The 25,635-nt window shown below is 44.3% G+C and overlaps 1 protein-coding gene and 2 long non-coding RNA genes across 27 annotated transcripts in view; 2 read left to right on the top strand and 1 right to left on the bottom strand.

The window, feature by feature from the left end:
- Nucleotides 1–25,627, top strand: part of LOC6898374 (MAP/microtubule affinity-regulating kinase 3-like) — a 28,805-nt gene extending 3,178 nt beyond the window's left edge. The window contains exons 1-17 of one of the 25 annotated variants that reach the window (XM_033378171.1): nt 2,884–3,225; nt 4,531–6,014; nt 11,383–11,598; nt 11,660–11,880; nt 11,949–12,230; nt 12,297–12,490; nt 13,678–13,790; nt 13,872–14,055; nt 14,138–14,252; nt 14,317–14,444; nt 14,524–14,686; nt 15,325–15,438; nt 18,887–18,975; nt 19,913–20,036; nt 25,069–25,218; nt 25,292–25,410; nt 25,483–25,627. In XM_033378171.1, the coding sequence (XP_033234062.1) occupies nt 4,926–6,014; nt 11,383–11,598; nt 11,660–11,880; nt 11,949–12,230; nt 12,297–12,490; nt 13,678–13,790; nt 13,872–14,055; nt 14,138–14,252; nt 14,317–14,444; nt 14,524–14,686; nt 15,325–15,438; nt 18,887–18,975; nt 19,913–20,036; nt 25,069–25,218; nt 25,292–25,410; nt 25,483–25,541 (3,360 nt within the window). In that variant the 5' untranslated portion in view covers nt 2,884–3,225; nt 4,531–4,925 and the 3' untranslated portion in view covers nt 25,542–25,627. Of the gene's footprint in view, nt 1–193; nt 1,110–2,832; nt 3,261–4,530; nt 6,015–6,414; nt 8,443–9,584; nt 11,182–11,382; nt 11,599–11,659; nt 11,881–11,948; nt 12,231–12,296; nt 12,491–12,812; nt 12,923–13,067; nt 13,274–13,677; nt 13,791–13,871; nt 14,056–14,137; nt 14,253–14,316; nt 14,445–14,523; nt 14,687–15,324; nt 15,439–18,886; nt 18,976–19,912; nt 20,037–22,846; nt 24,453–25,068; nt 25,219–25,291; nt 25,411–25,482 lie in introns of those variants that run through there. The other 24 variants (XM_033378170.1, XM_015184134.2, XM_033378158.1 and 21 more) reach the window with 24 other exon arrangements.
- Nucleotides 1,493–2,785, bottom strand: LOC117183624 (uncharacterized). The gene is made up of 2 exons (XR_004468750.1): nt 2,101–2,785; nt 1,493–1,916 (listed from the first exon to the last, which is right to left on the bottom strand). It is a non-coding gene; the product is annotated as an uncharacterized lncRNA (long non-coding RNA).
- LOC117183625 (uncharacterized) lies at nt 15,445–18,678 on the top strand. Its single transcript, XR_004468751.1, has 2 exons — nt 15,445–16,993; nt 17,052–18,678. It is a non-coding gene; the product is annotated as an uncharacterized lncRNA (long non-coding RNA).
- Nucleotides 25,628–25,635: the final 8 nt, after the last annotated feature.

Raw genomic sequence — 25,635 nt, 5'->3', positions numbered from 1 at the left:
GTAGAATTAGGCTAATTATAATATGTAAGGGATTCAAGTGCATATAAATGTATAGTCCGAGATTAAAATAGATTAAATAGTTTATTGGTAGTCATTTCGGTGGAGATATGTGCAATCAATAATGGATTGTTATAAGCCTAACTTTGATTTGCAATGAAATTAATGTATTTTTGTATCCCCACTGTATTTGCAGATGTTAAGTAGCTCCACGGATGACAGGAACCGCCTGGCATTAGGATAACTTTAGGAGGAGAAACAATATAGACTCACCGGCAAGTACTCAAGTGCAGTTCCGAGGTAGGGGCAGGAGAGACGAGACGCCCGATTGAATCTCACGATCGTTGTGGACATACCAAACCCAGCAGGACCTGCACGGACCTCAAGATTACTCATTACTGAGCCATAGGCAATTTGGATTTGGTAGAAATATGTCTACAGCAATGCGAACCACACTGCAGCCAGTTCCTGAAGCCCTGCCAGCCGAGAGCGTTTCAAATGGAACCGCAAGCACCGTTGCCGCGCCATCGACCACCACGTCGAGTGCCACTGCGACGCCTCCCCTGGCGGCCGCCTCAAGCACAACCACCTACGCCACCAACTCGATCAGCACATCATCGCATTCTGTCAAGGATCAGCAGCAACAGCATGATTCTGCCAATGCCAACATTGTTTCACTGCCACCAACGACAACCTCTGTAGCCAACACGACGGTGATGCCCATCGTAACGTCCTCGAATGCGGCAAGCAGCAACAGCCCTGCGGCTGCGCCCACGCCCACAGTCCCGGCCAGCCCCGCACCAGGCTCGGTGACATCCACGCCAGCTCCCGTGCCTGTGTCGGTGTCCGCTGTATCGACCACGGCAAATACAAACCACTCGCACCAGCACAGCCATCAGCACCACCATCACGTGGCCAACAACATGACTACGGACGGTGCCAGACTCTCAAGCAATAACGCCACTGTGGCGGCCTCCGCGATCAACCACCACCACCACCACAACTCAGGCACCGGCGTGGGTTCGGCCGTGCCTTCCTCCGTCAACAAGAACGTTCTCAGCACACACTCTGCTCACGCCTCTGCCATCAAGCAGCGAACCGCATCCGCCAAGGTGAGTCCCGTCCCCAATTGATCTGCGTATCTTTCTGTGGCTTTAGCTGTATCTGTTACCCGTCCAGAACTACACATGTTCACTAGCATCCAGAATCCATCTACTCGTTCGACCTTCTCCCTGTTACTCAGAGTATCGTTGGCTTGGGTCATTCCCTGTAGTGTCGAATTGACTTATTACAAGTCAAATGTCCTGTACTCTCGTTGGGAGGCGGAATATATCTTACCTACTTGTATGAGTAGAACAATCTATTGGGTTTGTCGGTTTTAGTCATTTGTGAATGTATCATGGAACATTCGGCACAGATTGGGAAAAACTGTCTGCTGTACGGGTCCATTGTGGGAGGCCCTTGTGAACTCATTACCAAATAGTACTCGTGTATGTTCTCTGGTGTCCTATAATCATATTTCAGCTGCATTAACAAGCTCTTCAAAATTAAAATACTGGGAAATGGGAATTTAAATGCACTGGGATTATTTTCACTGTTTCTTGACAACTATATAATATTAGAGTATTGAGAATTTAGTACCAATCTCACTGACAGTGCTGGGAAGGATTACAAATTAAGCAGAAAAGTGTTTGGAATAATTAAATGTTAACAGACATAAAAAACTAGCTTCAAATAAAAAAAATTGAAGAACAGTGTTGGTTAATATCCAATAGCGTTGAGCAACTGCAGTAGAACCTCTTCAAGTTTCAAATTGAAATTTTGCAAAGATTCAAAATGTTTACGAATGTGCAGGGTGTAGGTTCCCTCGCTGCTAATGGAAAGGCAACTGTGAGATCAATAGCCAGGTGGAGCCGCAGCTGTAAATAGACATATGTACATAAGTTAATAAATATCCATATATAAAAGATTGTTTGTACAATATGTAGACTTGCTAATTGCAAATTAAATCGCAGAGCAAACAATTTTTAAACCACTTTGAGTTAGATTCGCAATGGAATACTCGGAAAATATAACAAGTGAGTCAATAAAAAAAATGCACACCTCGTCCATTCAAGAACCACATTTGCTGTATTCAAATCGTCAGCTGTATCGAAGGCAAAGCTTCTTACACTTCGATCTACGGCACTCTCAGAGAGCAGCACAAATTTGTAACTGTTTTGATATCCATTTGATGTGCTTTATCCAACACGACCACACACAACACATACATACATACATACGTAGATACATGCGAATAAATAAGCTTAACAAGCTGACTTTTTCGATGACGATACGCGATAGGTGGTGTGGGTTCGTGAAAAACTAGAATCCATCCGTTCCTTTGGCATTCACATTTTTCGATTGCAACAAAGCTTTCGCAAGTTCCAATCCGCTCTTGTATGGAAGCCAAGCCAAACTTATGCTGAAGATCCGTGTGAAGCATGCCAAAGCTTCCTCTCTCTTGGTTTCGCTATCACTCTCTCTTTCTCTATCTCTGCTACGAATATCTTATACTCGCATTAATAGCAGTGTATGCGTGAGCATACGACACACACGTTTGCGTTGTGAATCACCTGCAGTTTACCTGCGTCCGTCTCCGAAGACTGTGCGTGTGTGTATGTGTAGGGTGTGTCGTGGCTGTCTTTGCACATTGGACGAACGAACAGCCGCTCTGAGTAAGCCCCGCTGCAGAACTTTTGCGAAACACAAACAAGCCCGAAGCTCGCCACAATAATAACAGTACGAGCAACAGACAGTCGAGTCGCCTCCACAACCACAGGCCAGGCCACAGATACAAGCGATGGTCGAAAGCTTGTTTTAGTATTAAGTTCCACTTCAATCGTGTGGTCACTGTTGTCGCGCCGCGCCGCGTCGTCTTTGTTGTTATTATCCGTCGCGTATCGTCGCTGCCTTCCCCGACGACGATCCAACGATATCGTTGTGGTTATCGCCCAGCGATGATTTGACTGGAACTTTTTTGCATTATATTATTCGACTCTACGCGTTTGCCATTGTGACTGTTATCGCGCCGAGCACAAGGGTAACGGCGGGCGTTACGTCAAAAAAATATTGCAAAAAAAAATAAAAATAAAAACGAAACGCAGCAGCCTGCGCTCTCCGGTTAGTGGCTGCGCAGTTAGTCAGCGATCTCCCCCAAGTGGCAGGAGTAATCCGACAGCATCCGCGGTAGAGCTACATACATATATACATAACTACAATAGGTATTACGACTGTGCCGGACAGGGGCTTGAAATGACATCAAGGGCAACAGGACAGCGGCAAGGAGAGGGTGGGATTGAGGGTGGGCCGTCACAAATACACACACGCACGTGCGGACTTGTTTAAAAATAAATTCGGTTAAATAGTGTTTAATTTATAAATTTTAAATGTATGCCAGTGTGTGTGTGTGCGTGCGTGTGTGCGAGAGAGAAAGAGATTAGAGCAGAGCAAAAAAACCAACAGGGCAATAACAAGCAACAATTCCAGAGGAATGAGTATATTCAGCTAGAAAGTAGCTTTACAGCCACTTCATTGCCGCAGATTCAATAAGAAAAGCCAATTGGGATGATAAGTTAATTTAATTATAAAGTATAAAAAAGTGGCATGGTGCAACAAGCAAGAGGGAGAGCAAGAGCAAAAGCAAGAGTCAGAGAGCAAGCTAAAAGAACGAAAGCGGAATGAAAATGAAATATGTATGAACAAATTCCTACACACAGAAACACATACAGTGCTGCGACAGAGAGAGAGAGCGAGAGAGAGAGAGATACAGACAACAGCGGAAAGCTAGTGTGTGTGTGTATGTGTGTGTCGGAACAAGTAACGCTTTAAAAACAACGTAAACGAGGTAACTAGCAGAAGCAGCAGCAGCAGCAGCAAGATACAGTGATAGATAGAGAAGGGTACGGAGGGGGGGAAACAACAAAAATAGCTTTTACCCCCAACGTGTGGGGCTTCATCGTTGTCTCGCTGTCTCTCTCCCTCTCTGTGTCTCCGCGTTCGCCAGTATGACAGTAGTTTGTTGTTGTTGGTCATCTACTCTCTGCATCTACGTTTTCGCCTTCGGTTCGGGCGTGCCGAGGCTTACGATCCACACTAGACATTGAAGCTGCTTCTGCTGCCGTGTGGATCGTATTTAGGCGACAGTGGAAATTATCAAGAATGCGTCTTGTACACACAGATACGGATATGTAAAGTGCGATAACTGATAAGAGCAAGCAGCTCCCCCTCCCCTTCTATCTTTTACGCTTTGCCCTCTCTCTCTTTGCTCTGGTATACAGGAAGGTAATCTAGATACATACATATGTAAATAGAATGTGCATACACTCGTATATAAGAGGCGGATCAGACAGGAATAATAAAGACCAGATTATTTTGCTGTGACTATAGCTGTTACTGGTTACTGTGACTGTGACTGTGAATGGGAATGGGACTACGACTGGAACTGAGACTCGCTTCAATTCTCATTTATTTGTGCTGTTAATCCTCTAATAGAATTTAAACAAGATGAACTTTTGAAAAGTCGCAGCGACAAAGCTACGACCGCCTCGTGATTGTGCCATACCGACGAACAAATTTATCATACAATACAATACAACACAATACTCGTGCATATATCCACTTCGTGTATATGTACAATACCCCAACTATAGTATAAATATAAAAAAAATCTGGAAAAGGGCTCTCAATGCTGACACACGGAATACTATTACTGTTTGGTGGACATTGCATCTCCGGGAAGAGGAATATGTGTCACTGTTTCATTGGAATTGGGACAAAAACTGCAACAACAAACGACTGCGATCATCCGTAAGCCGTAAACATCCATTCAGCAGACCAGACCATACCTTCGAGAATCAGTTGGCTAACAAAGAAACCAAGCTCCCATCATGGGCCAGACCTCGAGTCACCGCCAGACCCACTCGAGCAGCCACAATAACAACAATAAAGAGGAGCTCCTCGCCCCCGTCACCGCCACCGGCACTGGCGGCGCAACATCACAATTTGGCAACCGCCGAACATCGGGCCGCAAGTCCACATCGTCGAAACATTACTCAACACTGGTGCAGCCGTTACGCAAGGACGAGCTCTCCCTCTTGCGCGACTCCCTGCTGCGCAATGGCAGCATTATGCGCAAGAACATGGGCGATCCCCAGCGCCGGCCAGTGACGATCAGCGAGCTGAAGCCCCTCCAGCCGGCTGCCTCGTCGAGTGCCGCCCAAGGAGGAGTGGAGGATATCAACGGGTCGGTAGTGCCGCAACCTGGAGAGGCGGCCAGCAGCAGCACCAACCTGATGGCCTTCCAGGTGCCGGTGGACCGTAGTGCCAAGACTGACGACCTGGCCGCGGAGTCGGTGGCTGCTCCCAAAGAGAACCGCAACGAGTTCTACATTGTAGGCGACGGATACCACCGGACGGACCACTGTTACTTCCGCGGCCCCAACGGAGAGTTCCACAAACTGCCCTCGGACTCATTCCACAAAATGTCCGAGGGCTGCTTTGTCCGCATGGCGGATGGGGTGTTCCGGCGCCTCGAGGTGCCCACCAAGGCGCAGATCTCGCGTCGCTCCTCCCGGGCCGAGGACATGGGCGGCCCCGATGCCACCAGTGCCAGCGCAGCCACCAATGTGAAGAGCCAGCTGATGAAGTTTCTCAAGCGCTCCAAGAGCCATACTCCTGCCACCATTGCCAAGCTGCAGAAGGACAAGGATGAGGCCCGCCTGGACCGGAAGCAGCGACTCTCGAACGCCATGCGACAGAAGAACATTGCGGCGACCACGGCAGCGGGTGCAAGCTCTAAGCAGGGCAACGCCTGGTACGGCACCTCCTCCGGTGGGGGACCGTTGGGCAGCCGGAACAACAAGATTGTGGTGACAATGATTGAGAACGGTGGACTGCCCATTGTGGCCACCAGCAAGGCGGAGCGTCCAAAGGCCAAGGATAACACATCTTCCAGTGACAAGGCACGCGCCTCGAGGGTATGTATACGCAGAGTCTGGGTTTCCCGAGGGATGGGGATGATCTGATTGGGGTTTAATTAGTTTTAAGTTTCTGATTGATGGGCGCGTTCTTCTTATTACGGAATTAAATTTGTTGTGATCTTGTCCCCAATGAGCAATCCATCCATTCTCCTCCACGCACAGCATTTCATTAACGAAAATTGTCACCTGCCCTACCCCTACCCCTGCCCTGTCGTTACGTTCATTCAATCTTATCGCAATCGCCACTTTTTTGTCGCTGTTTTCGTCCACATATAAGAAACTTTCTGTGACTTTATCGGTTTTGGTTGGTGTGTGTTCGTGCAACAAATTGAAATGATTTTCGATTTGGTTTACTAACATTTCCATTATTTTGATTATGGCTTTTGTTTTATTTCAGATATTTTGTTTCCCTCCCCACATTAGATTCCTCCTTACCCAATAATCCGAGCGGAAATTACCTTTTGTTTTTGCTAATTGCACACTTGACCTTGACCGGGTTTTCAATGGAGCTGATATTGGAGACTAAATTATATTGATTAGAGTGGTGGCTGGGTAGCAGCTTTTAGTGGGCTCAATAAATTATCGTAGGTCATACGATCACAAATTCTAGATATGATCCCATGTCTGACATTAATCGAATCCTCGACTATCCTCTAGGATCTCCTTAGATCTGTATAGATTATAGGGTCTAAGCTGCTTCCTAGGGTTGAATGTTGTGTTCCCAGTTTAATGGGGACTAAGAGGCAAGTTATTCAATTGCCTTAATTAATATAAACATGTGTGCGATACTACATAGATACGAGTAGACTAAAGCATAGCAGGCTGCACTTGTGGCTTGTTAATTAACAGAAATTCCCGTAACGACGAAACTGTAAGGAAACAGTTTTCTGCTATCCAATTTCTTTCAAATGAAATCTCGCACATATGTACACACGACTGTTGAAAGTATTCTTGAGGAATTTGAACTATGGAGTTTTACTGCATTTGTAGAACTCATTTCTCGGTTCTCTGGCTCTCTTATGTTTACCTTTTCCATTCCATATATCATTTTACGGAAGGTATTATGGTTATTGCCAGAATTGTGCAAGCCAGAGAAGGTACCACTTACAGTATTTCTCCAGATCTTATCGATAAGATCAAAACAATATCGACTTACAAGAGTATCTCAAGTTTCGGTGAGCGTTTCGCGAGCGTTTTTCCCTTGTTTGATATGAACTAAATTGGAAGTAAACAAGATAGTCAAAGCAGGAATTTAGTGGATGATCCGAACCGGAGTGGTCTTTCCTATCTGATGCCAAAACTCAAATTTCGAGCTTTTATAGGACATATTTCTTAACTGGGTCATTTGACCCAATCCAATTGGTTTCAGTCCACAATCTGGGGTGGTAGGCAGTCATGTGGTTGGGATCATGATCATCCATCCCTATAGACATTGAACAGCAGGTTGCATGAGCGTGTTAGATCAGATCAGGCTGAGCAGCAACCATTTGCATAACACGAAGATTTGCGTCAATCATTGGAGGAGCTCCAGACCGAGACCGAGACTCGAATTCGTTGAAAACAGCTCTCAGCAATCGCTCTCTCTTTCTCTGCTAGCAAACGGTCTCTGCTCTGCGCTACGCTCAGGTGATATCAGCTGCACGCACATACACATGACCACATGCAAGCATGCATTCACGCTCGCTCATAACCACACACATTCATAAATCAGCGCTCTAAAACGGGGCTCTCTGTCGAGATACTTTTTTGGGGGAATGATGGGGGGGGCCTCTTATAAGTCTGTGTGTGTGCGCGTGTGTGTTCGTAGAGAGAGAGAGAGAGAGAGCAGCCCACCGAATCCATTCGTTTGAGTGTGTATTAAGGCCGACGTCTCTGCCTCGGCACGGCCGCCATTCTACGATACCTCTGCCTTTGCTTTGGAGTACTCGCACTCGCTCGCTCACTCGCACTCCAGTTGCTGCTGTTGGTTCGTGTGGCTAAAGTGGCTATTGCTCTTGGCTCTTGGCTGCTGAGCTGTCGTTGTCGGTTGTCGGTTTTCGTTGATGTGTTCTGCTCCTCTGCTGTCTGCTGTCCGCTGCCGCCTGTTGATTGTACGAGTAGTTGGCTCTGTGGCTGGCGGCGCGTTTACGTCATAGTAACACTCGAACGGACGGAAGGGACGGATGGCCGTTAATAAAGACAAATAAATCTAAAATATAGCATTACTGCTACCCCTCTCCGCTGGGTAAATGCAAATGCGAAAGAACTTTCGAAAGCCCCGCGTGTGTGACTGATAAGATAACTGCGCGAATAAAGAACGAAAACGGGATTTGTGCGAAAAAGTGATACTCTCCTCCCAAATAAGGGGAGAAATATAAAGAGATATCTAAATATAAAACCTAACTGTTATAAAGCAGTGAAAAAAGTCGGCTTAATTGTCTAAAAAGTAGTTCATTTGCTTTCGACTCTTTGCCTGTTAGTTGGTGTTGGTGTAAAAGCTACATTGGTGTTGGTTGTGTCTGTGTGTGTGTGTGTGTGCATTGGAGCTTTTCAGCTGCTCACTGAACCAAAAAGAAGCTAACGAACAAACGATTTTTAGATACTTGTACATTGTTACATAGATAGATAGATAGATACCAGGCATTGCAACTATTTGGACAGTAATTAAAGCAACAACGAACCAAATAGAAAGAATAGCGTTCAGGCAAATGAATCATAAAGCGAAAAAGAGAGCTTGGAACGAAACAGCAGTGGCAGAGGGAGAGATTGTGTTGGAGACGGGGAGGGGGAGGGGAGGGTGACACACACATTGGAGCTGAGAGCATCTCAGCTGGGCTCCCACAGAAAGAGAGAGAGCGAGAGAGAGTGAGTGAGAGAAACGAAAAGCCAACATACACACACACACACTCGCACAGGTAACAGCTTACGGCGCAGGTGTGTGCGTTGGCTGAAGCGTCTATGTAGGTGTTTCTCTCTCTGTCCCTCTCTCTAGCTCCTTCTCGCTCTCTCCACTAATACAACTATAGCCATTTCTTTCTGGCACGTATGTAGCTTGTGTTTATTTCAGTGTCACCGGGTAGACAGATTAGCTCTTGTCCGCCTTTTGTCGTAAATATTACGCTCGCAGCAGATTTTTTTTTTTGTTGTGCACATTAGATATATACATATGTACGGATGGAAGTTAATTCATTTTCGAGGTTTAAATGCGCCTCAACTGCGACACGTTTGTGTGTGCGTGTGTGTGTGTGTGTGTGTGTGTGTGTGGCCAGGCGACAAAACAAACAAAGACGACTCTAAATTTGTTCCCGTTTGCCGATCAACATTTAGAAAGCAACTGTAAAGACCCACACACACAAAGACACAGACACGCACACAGGTGTAAATTGGAGTATAAGTAAAAAAGTAAAGTGAAGTAATTAAATAGGAAGCAAAAAGCCAATGTTCTCAAGCGAAAAACTCTTTAAAATGTCAGCCACACACACATCCAAACAAAGAAGACACCCACACAGGTGCAGCAGCGTGCCGAAAGCAAAGAAAATAATCTCACCCATCCCCAACCCCACCCCCAAAAACCATCTAAACTTACAGTGTAACAAAAGCAAGTGTGGCCAGCCGACGTTAAAGAACAATAGCTACAAAAGAGAAAAAGTCGCGATCTCTCCGACAAGTACTTACATACATGTGTGGAGTGCACCGCACACTCGCATAGAAGACGACAAAAACACAAAGCAGCGAAGCAGCAGGTAAAGCTACAAGTGGAGCTACCTTTGGAGAATAGAAAACCAGCAGCACCAGCGGCAAAAGCATAATGGAAACACCTGACTTAAACCGCGGCGATACCACCCGGAAGAGTGTCCGCCTCTATGCAGCACGCAAGGGGGCGGCACCGGCGCCGCCCAAGCTGACCGTACCCCTCCCTGATAGCACCACCACCTCCAACAACAATAATAACAACAACCAAAGCAGCGAAATCTTGCCGGAACGCGAGAGAACACTACTTGCCAGCTCGCTGAGGACTACCGCTGGTCCCAGCCACAAGGATCTCGAACCCGATCTCGATGGCAGCGCCCAGCTGCTGCACGACGACAACAACGGGGACGGGGGTTCGGTGGAGCTGCGGCGCCGTGAGGCGAAGCCGCCTCTGCCACGTGTGGCCGTCTCCGCCATGCCGACCCTGCACCCACAGCCCAAGGAGCGACAGAAGCCGCCGCGCACACTGATGACTGCCGAGGACGACGTGGGAGTTACCTTCGCCCTGGGCTCCATAGAGAAGCACATCCACAACGTCGAGGAGAGCTTCAAGCAGCAGCAGCACCAACAGCAGTCGCAGTCCTCGATGGACGTCATGAAGATGGAGATCATGCGCAAGCAGAGCAAGCGGTACGGCGAGACGGAGAACCTCCTACGGCCGGGCATCAGTGACATGTCCTCGGAGAACGACTTCCAGTACCTTGGTGGACGGCGTGCCGAGCTTAATGACAGCAATGAGCTGATGCTCTCCGAGTTTCAGCGGGGTAGCGACGGCCGAAACTCCATTGGAGCCTATTCTAAGAACACGGCTGTCGCCTCTGGCGGCTCTGGTGCCGTCAAGAACAAGCTGGCGCGCACTGCTTCGGACACCAAGAACACGGACACAGTGCTGGCAATGCGCGCCACGCTCAAACAGAAGCACCAGCACCCGGACGAAAAGCAACCGGCTCCGGCCTGGAGACCAGCTGGGACGGCACCCACGCCGGCCGTCAGGACAACGACAAGTCGTGGAGGCAGCAGCAACAGCGTTGTGGATGGTATCACTTCGTCCAAGCTGACTGCCACCACGATATCGTCGTCCAAGCGGCGGGAGGAGAACTTGCGCCAGTTCGAAGCGCTCCTGGCACAAAAGTCGCATCGTCATGCGGCATCAGGCGGGGCTGCTGGGTCTGGGAGCAGTGCCAGCTCCAGCTCCAAGCGGCGCTCGGAGCGGCCCATTGTTGCGCCGATTCCGCCGTACAACTCGATCCGAACCGAAGCTGTACCCAGCTCTCACACGGGCCGATCAAGCGTGGATCCGCGCTCCACATCTGGCTCGAGCTCGGGGTCTGCATCTGTGGCGACTGCCCCAGCTGTGGGACACCATCGCACAACTCCTCCGGCACCTAACGCGGTGGTGAACCGCAGCAACGTGTACAGCAACCATGTTGCACAGGTAAAACCCTCTCTCTATAAGCCAAGCCTTCCGACCGACCACCCGAAACCACTGAAGCAATCTTGCAAGCCCCTTCCTTCGTACCAAACCAAGCCTCATTCACTGAGACGCTAGCGGGGGGTAACAGATCTTTAAATATTTCTCCCCCGTATACAGAAAGAGAGAGACAGTTGAACTAATCCATCCCTAATCCTCTTCCAGGGTTCCCCGAACATGCAGATGCGGAGCAGTGCTCCGATGCGATGGCGCGCCACCGAGGAGCACATCGGCAAATACAAGCTGATCAAGACGATCGGCAAGGGCAACTTTGCCAAGGTGAAGCTGGCCAAGCATTTGCCAACCGGCAAGGAGGTGGCCATTAAGATAATTGACAAGACCCAACTCAATCCTGGGTCACTTCAGAAACTCTTCAGAGAGGTTTGTTGTCCTTGTTGTAAAGTCCTCAATGATGGAGCTAATGGATTTCTCTGGCACACAGGTTAGGATAATGAAGATGCTCGACCACCCCAACATTGTTAAACTGTTTCAAGTGATCGAAACGGAGAAGACCCTGTATCTGATCATGGAGTATGCGTCGGGGGGCGAGGTGTTTGACTATCTGGTACTACACGGACGCATGAAGGAGAAGGAGGCTCGCGTTAAGTTTCGGCAAATCGTTTCAGCTGTGCAATACTGTCATCAAAAGAGAATTATACACAGGTATGCGTCGTCTGGGCCATTAGAATGCATTTGAACTGTATTGTGTGCAACATTCTCATATTCAACAGGGACTTAAAAGCGGAGAACCTCTTGCTGGACAGCGAGTTGAACATAAAGATAGCTGACTTTGGGTTCTCTAACGAGTTCACGCCCGGCTCAAAACTGGACACGTTCTGCGGCAGTCCACCGTATGCGGCCCCAGAGCTATTCCAGGGCAAGAAGTACGATGGCCCCGAGGTGGACGTGTGGTCGCTGGGCGTCATCTTGTATACGTTGGTGAGCGGTTCCCTGCCCTTCGACGGCTCTACATTAAGGGAGCTGCGCGAGCGTGTACTCAGAGGCAAATATAGGTACTTGATGGGATACGAAATTTAGGTGTATCAGTTTTTATAGAGGCTATGCTTGGATCTTTGCAGAATCCCCTTCTATATGTCGACGGATTGTGAGAATTTGCTACGCAAATTTTTAGTACTGAACCCCGCAAAGCGTGCTAGTCTGGAGACAATCATGGGCGACAAGTGGATGAATATGGGGTTTGAGGACGACGAGCTCAAGCCGTATATTGAGCCGAAAGCCGATTTAGCCGATCCCAAGAGGATAGGTAAGACGGGTACTGTATACGAAATTCATTACTAATACTATTAACGATTTGTGTATGTGTGGAGTCGAGTTTTGCCTTTTGCCTGCCAATTTATCTTCTGTTATACTCTCTTATCAATGTATCTGCAATGTAATATTACTAATATCTTTACCCAACTGTTGTTGTGTTTCGGTTTTATAATTTGGTAGTTTGTAATCGATTCACGGATGTGAATCCCCCCATTGCGGCACCAGAGCCCCTGAGGTGTGTTGGCTCTGGCAAAGCGATGGGAGGATGCCAAGTGACGCCTCCTCGATCTTGATTTTCGTTTTGTAAATTCTCACTCACAAAGCTGCGGGACCACAAACCGGTGTCAAAGGTTCGCTCTCGATTCGCCGTAGTGCCTACAACTTGATGTTGATGGTGAATTTTCTGATCGACGAACGGAAACCACCCCAAAATGTATGCAATCCCGTTTGGAGAAACACATAGCGTGGCTATCTACGCCACAGCAGACAGCCCCACGCATTAATCCCAATTCATCTCTGTTCTATTTCCCACTTGTTCTTGCCTCCCTCTGCCTCTGCCTCTGCCTCTGCTCCAACAGACCGACCGGGAGGAGGCGAATGCCAAACGAGCTCAAGAGAACGGAAAGTGTTGAATATTGACACGAAATTGGTTTTATCCTTTTCTTTGGTTTTTCTTTCTCGTTTTTCGTTTTCTTTTAACGCATCTTCTGTACAATCTGTAGTAAATGTTTTTCGGTGTATAAATATGGGAAATAAATTGATTTCTCCGAGAAGTGAGAACTGACGTGGTCTTCTTTCAATGCGAGTCGAGGCGTTCCACACCAAGTGCAAAGCTCTGAATATTGAGTCCGGTTTGGGGTCTGCTGCAAGCCGAATATAAATCTGGTCTGGTGATGATCCATAGCTAAATACCGTTTGTTTTGCTCGCTGCATGGCTACACTTACATACATACAATCTATGGCTGGTGCGCCCCATGCTACACGCTCCCCAAATGCTCTCCACTCTCGGCATGAGAGTTCAGATCAGATCGTGGCTGTGGTATGGGAGCTCCTAGCCCCCAAATATAATGTAAACGTAATGATATTTTGCATGCGATATCTGAATGTAATTCATTATTCCACAATAATCCATTGATCATCAAACCCTACTCACACCTTCTCCTGTTTGTCCTTTCGCGCGATGCACAGAAGCTCTTGTCGCGATGGGCTACAACCGACTAGAGATCGAAAACTCGCTCTCGCAGGTGCGCTACGATGATGTGTTTGCAACGTATTTGCTGCTGGGACGCAAGAGCACAGACGTAAGTGTGGCGGCATTCCCTTGCCTTTTCATCTCGTCTCATTCTTTCTCATTCCTTGTCTCCCAATGGCCTCCAATGCAGCCGGAAAGTGACGGATCGCGGTCGGGCTCCTCACTCTCACTGCGCAACATCTCTGGCAATGATGCGGGCGGCAACGCGGGCAGCGCGGGCGTGCAGAGTCCAACACATAGAGGGGTCCACAGGAGCATATCAGCGTCTAGCACTAAGCCTAGTCGTCGGGCCTCGTCTGGTGCGGAAACATTGCGTAAGTCCCGTAAAGGGACTAACCATTTATCGTATTTAAAGCGACCCATGCTAATCAGAACATCCGATCTTTCTCATCGCAGGCACCGGACCGGCAAATGCAGCCGTAACTGTGGCGGCCGCGGCGGGGGCTGTGGGTGCGGTCAACCCAAGCAACAACTACAACGCTGCAGGAACAGCGGCGGATCGAGCATCAGTGTAAGTGGCATATGCAAATGATGGCCTCGCCAATTGCTTGAAATTGTATCATTTCCCATTGCAGTGGCAGCAATTTCAAGCGCCAGAATACCATCGACTCGGCCACGATTAAGGAGAACACGGCGCGCTTGGCAGCACAGAGCCAGAGACCAGCTTCGGCCACCCAAAAGATGCTCACCACGACAGACACAAGTATGAGGATTATTATGCCTAAAGCATAATAGGGACAGACGGACATCCATCTAACCATCCATCTTTAATCTGCTTGCAGCGCTGAACAGTCCCGCCAAGCCGCGTACGGCAACGAAGTATGATCCGACGAACGGCAATCGCACGGTGAGCGGCACCAGTGGCATCATTCCACGCCGCTCCACCACGCTCTACGAGAAGACCTCGTCGACGGAGAAGACCAACGTTATCCCTGCAGAGACAAAGTACGTGAGACCGGAACTTGCCAACTATACCACCCGTTGGCCGTTGCTCGTTGTCCTGGGCGGCAGTAGTGTCTTGTTTTCTTATGCTGCATTAGTTTTCCTTACTGCTGTTTCGAATCCCGGTTATTGTTTGCATTGTCATATATATATATACCCTCGTTTTGGCAGGCACATTTAGTTGTTCAGTTCGTCGTTAGATCGTGGAGCCTGTCCTTTATAGTTTTGTCTTTGGTTTGTGCACGGTTTCCGTCCTCGGAACGTCTCGGCCTAGAAAGCATTTAGTCTGCATTGGCCAGAGGAGTGCAGAGCCGTAGAGGAGGTCATACAGTGGCGTGGAATTGGCGACAACTCCACAAAAAGAAAAAAAAACATAAAAACAAAAAACCCAATAGAAACATAATTGTATACCGTCACGCACAGTTCAGTTCTGTTCTCTTTAGTTGCCGTGCAGACAGCACACTTCAAAAGTGATTCTGTTTTAATTTTGATTTCCCGTTCGTTTCATTTGGTTCCATTCAAACCGAAATCGAAAACCCTAACCCATCGTAAGAATACCAAATCAAAACCACAAGCAATACATACCGATACCTACAACCTATTTACGATTACGATTCTACCACCACTATGCACGTAACCAGCAGCGGATCGGCAGCTCCCGCTGGAAAAGGTCATACGAAAAGCGCGTCTGTATCGAGCCCTCGCCCCTCCACAGACGGATGCGTCTCAGTCTCGAATGACCCGCTCGGAACGAGGTATACACTTGTCTAATTAACAAACAAAAAAACGCAAAAACTGTATACAACATTTTGTTACTTTGATTATCGGATTATTTGAAACTCAATTACTTCTTATCATTTCAAAGATTGGCTGCCATTTGATTTCTTTGGGAGAATTATTGTGCATTTGGACATTCATTTCGACGTCTCACCTCCATATATCATAGTTTCCATATCAGTCGCCAAGCGCTCTATAGATGTCGTTTCCAGTATATTAAAACTATACCGAAAGCACCCACATATACACCTTCATCTACATGCATACATATGTACAGCCGATGTAATCCACTTCTTCCACAATAATTAGCAAATTCATAGAAAGTCCACCCAGATACCCAGAGTTAAAGTACCTTAGCGGGTTGATAGATAGATCGATTGATAGGCAATCGGTTTGCTATAAAACAGCGGTGGGCTTGTTCTTGCTCCCAACCGCTCCCACATGATGCTGAACTCTACATGTACACCCGAACAATCAACCTATATGACAAGTCGTGTGCATGATGAGTTTCGCTGATAATTGTTGTTTTACCCTTTGTTATTGGACTGCTGCCCACCGCTGCTATATACGATTCCTCAAAAAGATTCTCGAATCATAATCAATAATTTAGTCTGATTTAGATGTGACTTTCATCGTTTCCCTTTTCCTCTGTCGGCAAATTAATACCCATTAGCAAGTCAATTAGAGCGAACCGGATCCCAGAGGCTGCCAATAATTCTCACCACTCAATATTCAAACCGAAAATCAAAATTGAATTAAATAATTCGTGCTGTGCGTGTTGTCTGAGACTCGGCTGTCGCAAATAGTACCCATGGTCTGTCACATGGTTCCTTATAGATATTTCAGATTAGGATTGGAATGATACCTACCTACAGCTCGCCCTGGGGTCTATGATCATGTGGATCTAGCCTCCATATATATATATATATCTGTTTGTATATCTATATATAATTTCAAAGTATTTCGTTTGAATATTATTACTGTTGATTGACTCTCCTATTATTAGTATTGTAGTATTGGCCTTTTCTCGTTTGGTTCTCTATTCGTTTTGTATCCATTTTTCGATGTATTTTTATCGATCTTACCATTTGATCAATTGAATAATGTAAATCTCTTATCTTTTCATGTTTTTTACAATTTTAAACATTGTCTGTTTACAAACAAAATGTCTAATTTGATAACTACTACACTACCACATATGTACATCCATTCTCTGTGGCGTTCTATATCCGCAACTACAAATAACACCACCAACCACCTGAACCACCTACGAATCTGAATCTGAATCTGCAACAACCTTCTTCGCCTTCCTATCGACGCTCGCCCAAATATTGTATTACTCTACTACTACTACTACTACCTTTTCGTTCGTAATCGTAATGCAAATTGAAAACCTGAACAAAAAAAAAAAACAAAAATTCAACAATTCAATTCAACAATAACTAAATTCATCAATGAATGAATAATGCATTTTGGGTTTGAATTGAATTCAATTTGGATTCGAATCGAATCGAAATAAATCGAACAAATTTGGTGAGTGAATATCCAATCTTACGTTAAGAGATTTTTTATTGTGCCTCATTTAACCAAGGGTCGTGAGCGTCTCCACATACACACTGCAAGTAATCCTAGAGAACACGAGTATAAGCTGATATGCTTTTTAGATTGTATTGTAATATTCAATAGCTACGAATGATCATTTGTATTTTTGAAGTTGTTTGGGTGTACAGTAAGCGATCGCGACCCTTCTTTCCATATAAAGATATGCAGATACAGATGCTATGTATAATTAAGTGTATACAACTAGCGTAGGATTTGGCTTTATTTTTCCAATTTATGTTCGCATCTGTTCGCATAATTTGTCATTCATCTGAACGAGATTCAATTCGCGGCGATGTCAAGGCATACATACGACTACTTCTATAAACCTTAATTGGAATTGCACTTGCCCGACACTTGCCCAGTAATTGGAGGTCCTTCCGAGTAGAATATCGATCTGTTTTGCGAGCCTTAAGAGACTGATCAGATCAAGTGAATAGTTTTTCGTATTTCGTATTCGCATTGGGAGTGTTCAAACACTGAGCCAGCTCAACACTCAGCAAAAGCGGAATATCCGAATATCCGTATACGTTTCTATAAATTCATAATTTCTGTTGTTTCCGTTTCCTCATGCATGTCTGTCTTCGTCAGTCTATCACGAATGACTCTACCATCGCCCGTAAATTGAATTTTCTCCATTATTGTGTGTGTGTTTTCGTTTTCATTTACTGTTACTGTTAAATGCTTATATCCCAGATTTATACTCGATTTGAAATAGTTTGTTATTGTGCTGCTGTTGTAACCCTGTCTACCTGACTGATCATACTAACTATATGCTCTCCAATGTACGATCTACAATGTTCGATGTGTCTATTTCATGCGTAGTTTCTTCAAACTGTAACTCTTACTGTTAGCTGAAATAATCGAATATCAGAGATGGGATGCAGAGAGTCCCCTATAAATACTGTCGAATGTACTGTCTGTTTCATCTGAAGCACTCAAACTTCGTAAGCATGAGTCATCAAACGCTTTCATGTAGATCAGAAACTGGAACAATCGGTTCCCTGCCACCTCCTCGTACGTACATACATTGTACCTGCTCTCTCAGCTTTCCAACGTACTGCATTATGGCATACTACTACTATATTCATGTTCATTCAGGATTTCTTGTATCCAGTATCCAGTATTATTGATAAGAATCGTATCTTTAAGTGCTTGTCTTCTTGAAAAATTTACATGATCTATTTTTATTTTTTCTTTTCATTTTGTTTATGTCTACGACGTGATTGATAATACAATATATACAAAAAATACAAAAACCATCAACTTTTGGTTATCGCCATCTATTTATCACATAAACCAAACAAACTGCTTGATTCGCGCTGTTCTGAACACCCACCCGCCTGCCGCCATCCTACATACATGTCGCCATTGCCAAATACCCAAATCGAACTGAACCGAATCGATATTAAATAAAAATCCAACCCCATTAATCGATAAATGATGTCAAATCGATGACACAATCGCCACTGGATGGGAACGAAACTCCAAAAACCCAACCGAACCGAATCGACGATGATGTGCGCCGCCTTCCTTATTCATCACCCGAAACACTCATCCAACCACCATTACTCATTCCATACGTTCAAACACTCACCCTCGAACGGTTCTTGTACAAACGATTACACAAACAAATATTTTATGGAAAACAAAAACAAAAATGAAACAAACCAAACCAACATTTGTATACTGATAAAAACATATTCGTTCCCTGAAATGCGATTCATTGGATTTGAATGTACTCCGACGAACCGATTCGAAACTGATTTGATTTCCATTCATACCTATGTGTGCATACATATGTATTGTACTTGTACATATATATAGTCTGTTCGATCGACTTAGAATGGCATCGGCTGTTAAATCAAGCAGACACTTTCCAAGGAATGTTCCATCACGTTCAACCTTTCACTCTGGTGAGTTTTCTGTTCACTTATTTTTATTAGTTTTAATGATAATAATTTAATTTTATCCACAACTACTAAACCAAACCCAACCCAACCCAAGCCACCGAAAACTAGGCTACTTAAAACCCGCATAGCAATCTATCGACTAATCGTAAGATTATCGATAGTTCAAAAACGATAACTCTTCTCATTATGCATCCGATTCCGATTGAATCCCGCACTGCACCTCCACAACCACACCCACAGCCATATCCATATCAATATCCACACCCAAACGCGCATCGATTTTTGTTTCAGTTTTCAGTCGATTATCTTGTTTCCTATCGACTATCGATCCATTTAGCTAAAGTGTTAATTTGTGTTATCGTACGGTATAGTACCGCACCACATCGCTTATGATTTGCGTGTTCTGTTGCACACACACCTTCTTCCATGCACGTTTGTTTGTAACACGTATGCCTTCTGTACTTGAACCTATCCCGAATGACCACTGCCTAACCCATACCGCCTCCCCTGTACATATCTTTGTGTGTTTGGGAAATACGAATGGAAAACTATTCATAGCAACACAAAATGTTCAACGATAGATAGAAACAGAGACATTTGTTTGCCACATTCAGCTACCGCAATAGCCAAAAAAACACTAAAAAAAACAAAAAAAAAACCGAAATAAAGAAACTAATGTTAACTACCATTTGGCGTCCCATGGTGCAAAGTGCACTGGGAGAACGGTTGCCCAGTGCACTTTGTGTCGACATGTGGGGCATATTTATGTTCTAGAATGTACATACATATAAACATCGTAACGATCTTGTCTTATAATGTACAATATGTACATCAGTATGAATAAGGAATTATCCAGCTCGTAGATTGTGTCTGTGTGCCGTGTGATGTGTGCTGCACAAGTATGATCGCTGCTAACCGATATGATCGTTGCTATCCACAGGTCAAACCAGAGCTCGAAACAACACGGCGCTGGAATACTCGGGCACAAGTGGCGCCTCCGGCGACTCCGCCCATCCGGGGCGTATGAGCTTCTTTTCCAAACTCTCCTCACGTTTTAGCAAACGGTAAGTACGAACCAAACCAAAATATATGTCACTCAAAATGCCAATTTGATTTCTTCAGTTAATGGAATATAAGAAGAAAAGCAAATGCAAACTGAAAATTTGAATTTGTTTACTTTTATCGTTTTTAATTTCCTTCTTTTTATAAATACATAATTTATTATTTTTCGTTTACGTGTTTATTTATTCTGTTTTCGTTTGTTTAATTTTTCCTTGTTTTTCATTTTATGTTTCATGTATTTTTGTATCATTTAATTGCATATCTGCAGCGCACACACCCGTGGGTATACACAATTCAAATATGTTTATGATCCTGGGTGTGTGTGTTTATGTTCTGTACTGTACCAAGTCCATTCTGCATATCAATTCTGTCCAGAACAGTTTTTGCTCACCCAAGCCAGCTCCAAATTATCGCTAAAAAAAAAAACGCATTAAGCGCAGACTACAAATAAATATTTGTGGGATATATGGATCTTGAAAACAATTCAAACGTTCTTCCGATTTAACGATAGGATTCATAGTACTTTTATGAAAGAAGGACATGCTTTGGAGTCAATGATACAGACAGCCGGACAGGGAGACGGAGTAAGACAGAGGACAGAGCCCGTGTGATAAATTGGTTTGAAATCGGCTTAAAATTATCTGGTACTGCTACTGGTACTGGTACTGGGAAATTCGATTGTGCATGGGAGACCCCATGAAATTCCACAAGGACAGCTTGTGGACAATTAATATATGATAATCAACTAATTCTCTTAGATAACAGGATCATCTTTCTGGTGATTCGAAGGCTGATTTCAATATGTTACCAGATAATCGTCTAAAACGCACTGTGTTTGGCTCTCCACGAGTCTTAAGTATTCATTCTACAAATGCACTAACATTTCTGTGTACCATTTCTGTTTTGTTTAGTGTCAATCACGTGATATTTATGCAAGTTCGTTTGTTTGTCGGTTCACCCACTCACCAATCAAGTATCACCACTGTTAAGGTCCACCCTACTGCACTATAGAAAAAGCAAAAACGAGAAAAGATAGCGAGAGAGAAAGAGCCAGAGCCAGAGCCGATGACTGTGACTGGGTCTGGGACTGAGGGGAATCCGAGAACCCAATGAAGCTATAGATAAAGTCTTGCGGCGATCACGGAAAACTATCCTATTGCGCGCCTATCAACCTAACCGACATTACCCATTAACTTTTATTGCTACTTATGCACATTGCTACCCATGCAATTTCTGACCGTAGGATATAATAGCGTTACTAACAAACAAACCGTTGCGATGGGTGGTTCTTCGTTCAGAGAAGCAAGCCGAAGAGCACTGCAATGCACTCCACTCCACTCCCATTTGGTTGCATGAAAAGATTTGCGGTCGTGATTTCATTTGATTAACTTTGATTTGACGCGAAAGAGGAGTTTTTAATAATTATGAATTGGTTATTTATTTTCCACTAATGATATGCACATGTTTTGTATATGGAATTTTTTTTTCTTTTTGTTTTTGTTTTTTTTCATTCTTTTTTGAACTGAAAGCCTTTCAGAATGAAAGTATGTATGTACTATGTACTAGGTATATGTGTACGAGTATGTACCCGAACATCTAACACACCTAACGTACACACAGGACATTTGCTTAAGAACAGACTCCTCGAATTCGCATATGCACCGACACGGACCAGAGGCACGCACTCACTGATTTTGTGGTGGGTCCACCATTGGTGGGTCCATTGGGTTCCGTGGATCTGCGTATCTGTGGGGTGCAAATGCCAGCTCGGGGCTGGAACGACGCATGCATTTGCCAAATACATTTGTATTCCTACTCATATTTAGTCAGCTTACGTACGTACCATATATATACATGTACGTATTTACTCTGTGATCTCCAAATGATTGTGTGTGTGTGTGCCTGTGCGTGGCCCAGCTGTAGTAACAATGAATGGAAAAATAACTGGCAATCAATCGTTCGGGATGATCTGCCGATGTGTCAGTGCGGGAGTGGGTGCGGGCGCGGGCACGTGCCCTGCTTGCCCGCCCGGTAACCAATTGCTCCACCATAAAACGAAATAATACGATATGTTAACTGCCGAATCGGTTGCAAGACTCTGTATCTAAACCTACCTCTGAAATACAAATACAAATACAAATACAAACCATACATACAAACTGCATATGTGACTACGTGCAATAGGTGCAATACGTCTAATACGTGTAATACGGAACTGAATCCAAATCTCTGATTGACAAGAGCCGAAATGGCCACTCCTGTCGTCTGTCGCTTCCTCTCTACGCTCTCGAAATCTCCGTCACATCTATAATTTGTTTATTCTTAGTTGAATTTATACTTTCAATATACATATGCATATACAATCTATATGCATATAGCTATTTTGTAGTTTTTCCAACCATCTATATCCCACGTTTGCTTTATACGACTCTGTACTTGCATTAAATCACCACACCGCTAGGAAGGCTCCTTTGTACTGTACTCGTCTCTTTTCCTTCATTTGTTAAATACATGATCAGTTTAATTACGATTACGATTACGATTACGAATACGATAATGCTGTTGATTAGAAAGAAAAAGACAATGTGAAATGTACAATGAACTTATCAGCTGAAGAGATATTGCGTTTACTTTTCTTTTTCTAATATGAAGAAACATAAAAAACAAAACAACAAACAAACAAAACTTTTACCATTATTCCGTTTTATTCTTATCTGTCTTCTTTGGTTTCATTTCTGGTATTTGTTTTACCCATTATAAATATTTTTTCCAGCCGTGAATAATTTGTTTAAAATTTTTTCTTTAATTTTAGGCCAAACCAGTAATTAACAAAACAAGCATTAACTACTTCTTGTTAATAGTTCTAAAACTGAAACTGAGACAAACGATTCCCCTAGAGTAAACGCGCGTGACGGAGAGTTACAGAGAGATATGATATGATATGATATGAACAGACAGAGTACAGAGATAAGGTCGATTCAGATTGGATCAGATCGGATCGGATCGGATCGGGTTCTTTTGCTTCGCGTCGTTTCGATACCGATCCGATACGAATACCGATACCGATACCGATACAGATACAGAATATCGATTACGATTACTGCTTTCGATTTCAATTCCGATTCCGACTCCGAACCCAGTTCAGCTTTGAGCCAGCCGCCCCTCAAATGAACACCGACAACGTTGAGTTCCGTTGCATTAATTGTGTTGCAAATTTCACAAATGCGCCTATGTTTTATTACAATTATTAACTAATTATACATATACATTTATATAAATTAAACGTACATATACATATACATATACATATATATATTTAAAGTAAAGCAACAACAAACACAAATTATGAAGCCTTTGTTTTCATTGTTCGCAAAACGATGCGTGGAGCTACCAGCGCATGGAAGAACACAACAAATGAATGAAATGAAATGAAATTAAACGAAATTGCAATAAGGAACACAAGCTAAACGCGAGCACTCGTAATAATGCAATAATAATCAGAGAGAATCCTGACTACAGTTGCTGTCTGTCACGGTCACGATTATGGATCACACCAACTACTAAATATTACACCTACGAGTACTACCTAAACTACACATAAATAAAAATATATATATATATTACGGATATAACGGACTCGCGGAATAACGGAATCACCAAATGAAGTGACCGAAGTGAGAGAAAACGTGCAGAGTTCCAGTAGTATAGTACACTGAATGCTAGCCTTAACTGAACTCAACTAAACTGAAACTGAAACCCAAATCTAAACCGATCTAAGCTGAACTAAAAGTAAAATCAATAAAACACAACACCAAAAGAAGTTGCTAATTGTGTAACTACTGTATGATCTTAACTTTTATTTAGCGATACCTGTAGTTGTATGTATGTATGTTTGTATTGTACGTATGTATGGACTGTATTTGTATTCCGATTTGAGCTTGCACTAAATTGTATCCGTGGATCATACAATCAGACTTCAGACAGCCAGCCAGCCAGACAGCCAGCACTCCAGCCAGCCAACCAACTAACGAACTTGCAATTCATAAATCACCCCCCTCTCCACACAACTGCGCCAGAGCCGAGAATCTCTGGGTGCAGGGCCCCAGAGCAGAGGTGCAGCGGTTTTTTTTAGCAATTTAAGCATACCACGTAGCCACTAAAGCCACTAAAAATAAAACGGCAGAAATTAAACAAATAAGCTTAAATTCAAGGAATAACAATGTATTACCACTAGTGCATGCGACCATTTTATTTGTACAGATGATTATCTATAGATCGTGTTATCGTCGGACACCTTCAGTGGCTCGACCAGTAGTTATCTTTAAATATTAAGTTTCAAAGAAATAACGCATAATTAAAACAATTGATAATTTAATAAAACCATAATAAATGATGTGAAACATTTGTGAGCAAAGAAACCTCTACACGCATTTCAATTTTATTTAATTCCCGCCTTTGCATTTTCTGAAATACCCCTCCCATCTTTCCACAGAAGGCATCCCTCGCTCTGGAAGTTAAAACATGTTCAATGTCCGCCCTAAGAATACATAAGTAGGAGGGTTTACGCAATTAGATTGGGACATAAACGGGAACTTGTCCGGCTGTCCGTAAGGAATGCTTTCAGTAACCAAAAATAATATCATAGGGAAAGCTCTTGGTTAAATTTCTCATTTCTCGAATGGAGCGGGCTAGAAGTGACCTAATTGGCCATCTCCGACACACTGACAACAGAAACTGCTGATCCGAGCATTTGCCACGATTTGATGACGGAAAATAGTGTTTAGGAAAGCTTTCTTTTGGCATTCTCTTGAATGCAGCCTTCTAGCTGTCGGGGTTGCTAATTCTTAGAACTTTCCAATTCCTAAAATTAGTTGAAATTTAGTAAATAGCTCAGATCCAAAGGTCAGTTAAACAACTCGCCATTTGAAAGGCCATATACGCTTAATTCTTGTCTCAGAAAATATAATAAAAACGTCATTCTTTATTGTGGTTCGCGAGACTTTTGGTTATTCTAAACCGGTTATATAATTTCAGTCAATCAACCACGGAAGAGCCAGCGAAACCTCGAGTTTTGCGCTTTACATGGTCCATGAAGACAACATCGCCCCTGATGCCCGATCAGATAATGCAAAAGATACGCGAAGTACTGGATCAGAACAACTGCGACTATGAGCAGCGAGAGAGGTGAGTAGCCGGACATGGATAAGTAGGATAATTCCATAAATTAATTCAATTTTTGTTTTTTACTTTTTATTAGGTTTGTTCTTTGGTGCGTGCATGGCGATCCCAACACTGACTCCCTGGTGCAGTGGGAAATTGAGGTGTGCAAGCTACCACGCCTTTCCTTGAATGGGGTGCGCTTTAAGCGGATCTCTGGTAAGTGTGGAGTGATTTTCTCGAAACAAAATAGAGCACTTTCAACACCTTGTTCTCCCCGTGTTTACCCAGGTACCAGCATCGGTTTCAAGAACATTGCGTCTCGCATTGCTTTTGATCTACGTCTGTGACTTAACCAAAATAACCATGAGGGGATCGCCGCCGCAGCCCGCGATATTGAGGCCGACACTATCTCCACGGACTACCGTCACACGGCCAGCAATG

The sequence above is a fragment of the Drosophila pseudoobscura genome, chromosome 3, assembly GCF_009870125.1.
Source record: "Drosophila pseudoobscura strain MV-25-SWS-2005 chromosome 3, UCI_Dpse_MV25, whole genome shotgun sequence".
Classification (NCBI taxonomy): Eukaryota; Metazoa; Arthropoda; class Insecta; order Diptera; family Drosophilidae; genus Drosophila; species Drosophila pseudoobscura.
Note: the sequence above shows the minus strand (reverse complement) of the source record. Positions and strands in the feature narration are given on the sequence as shown.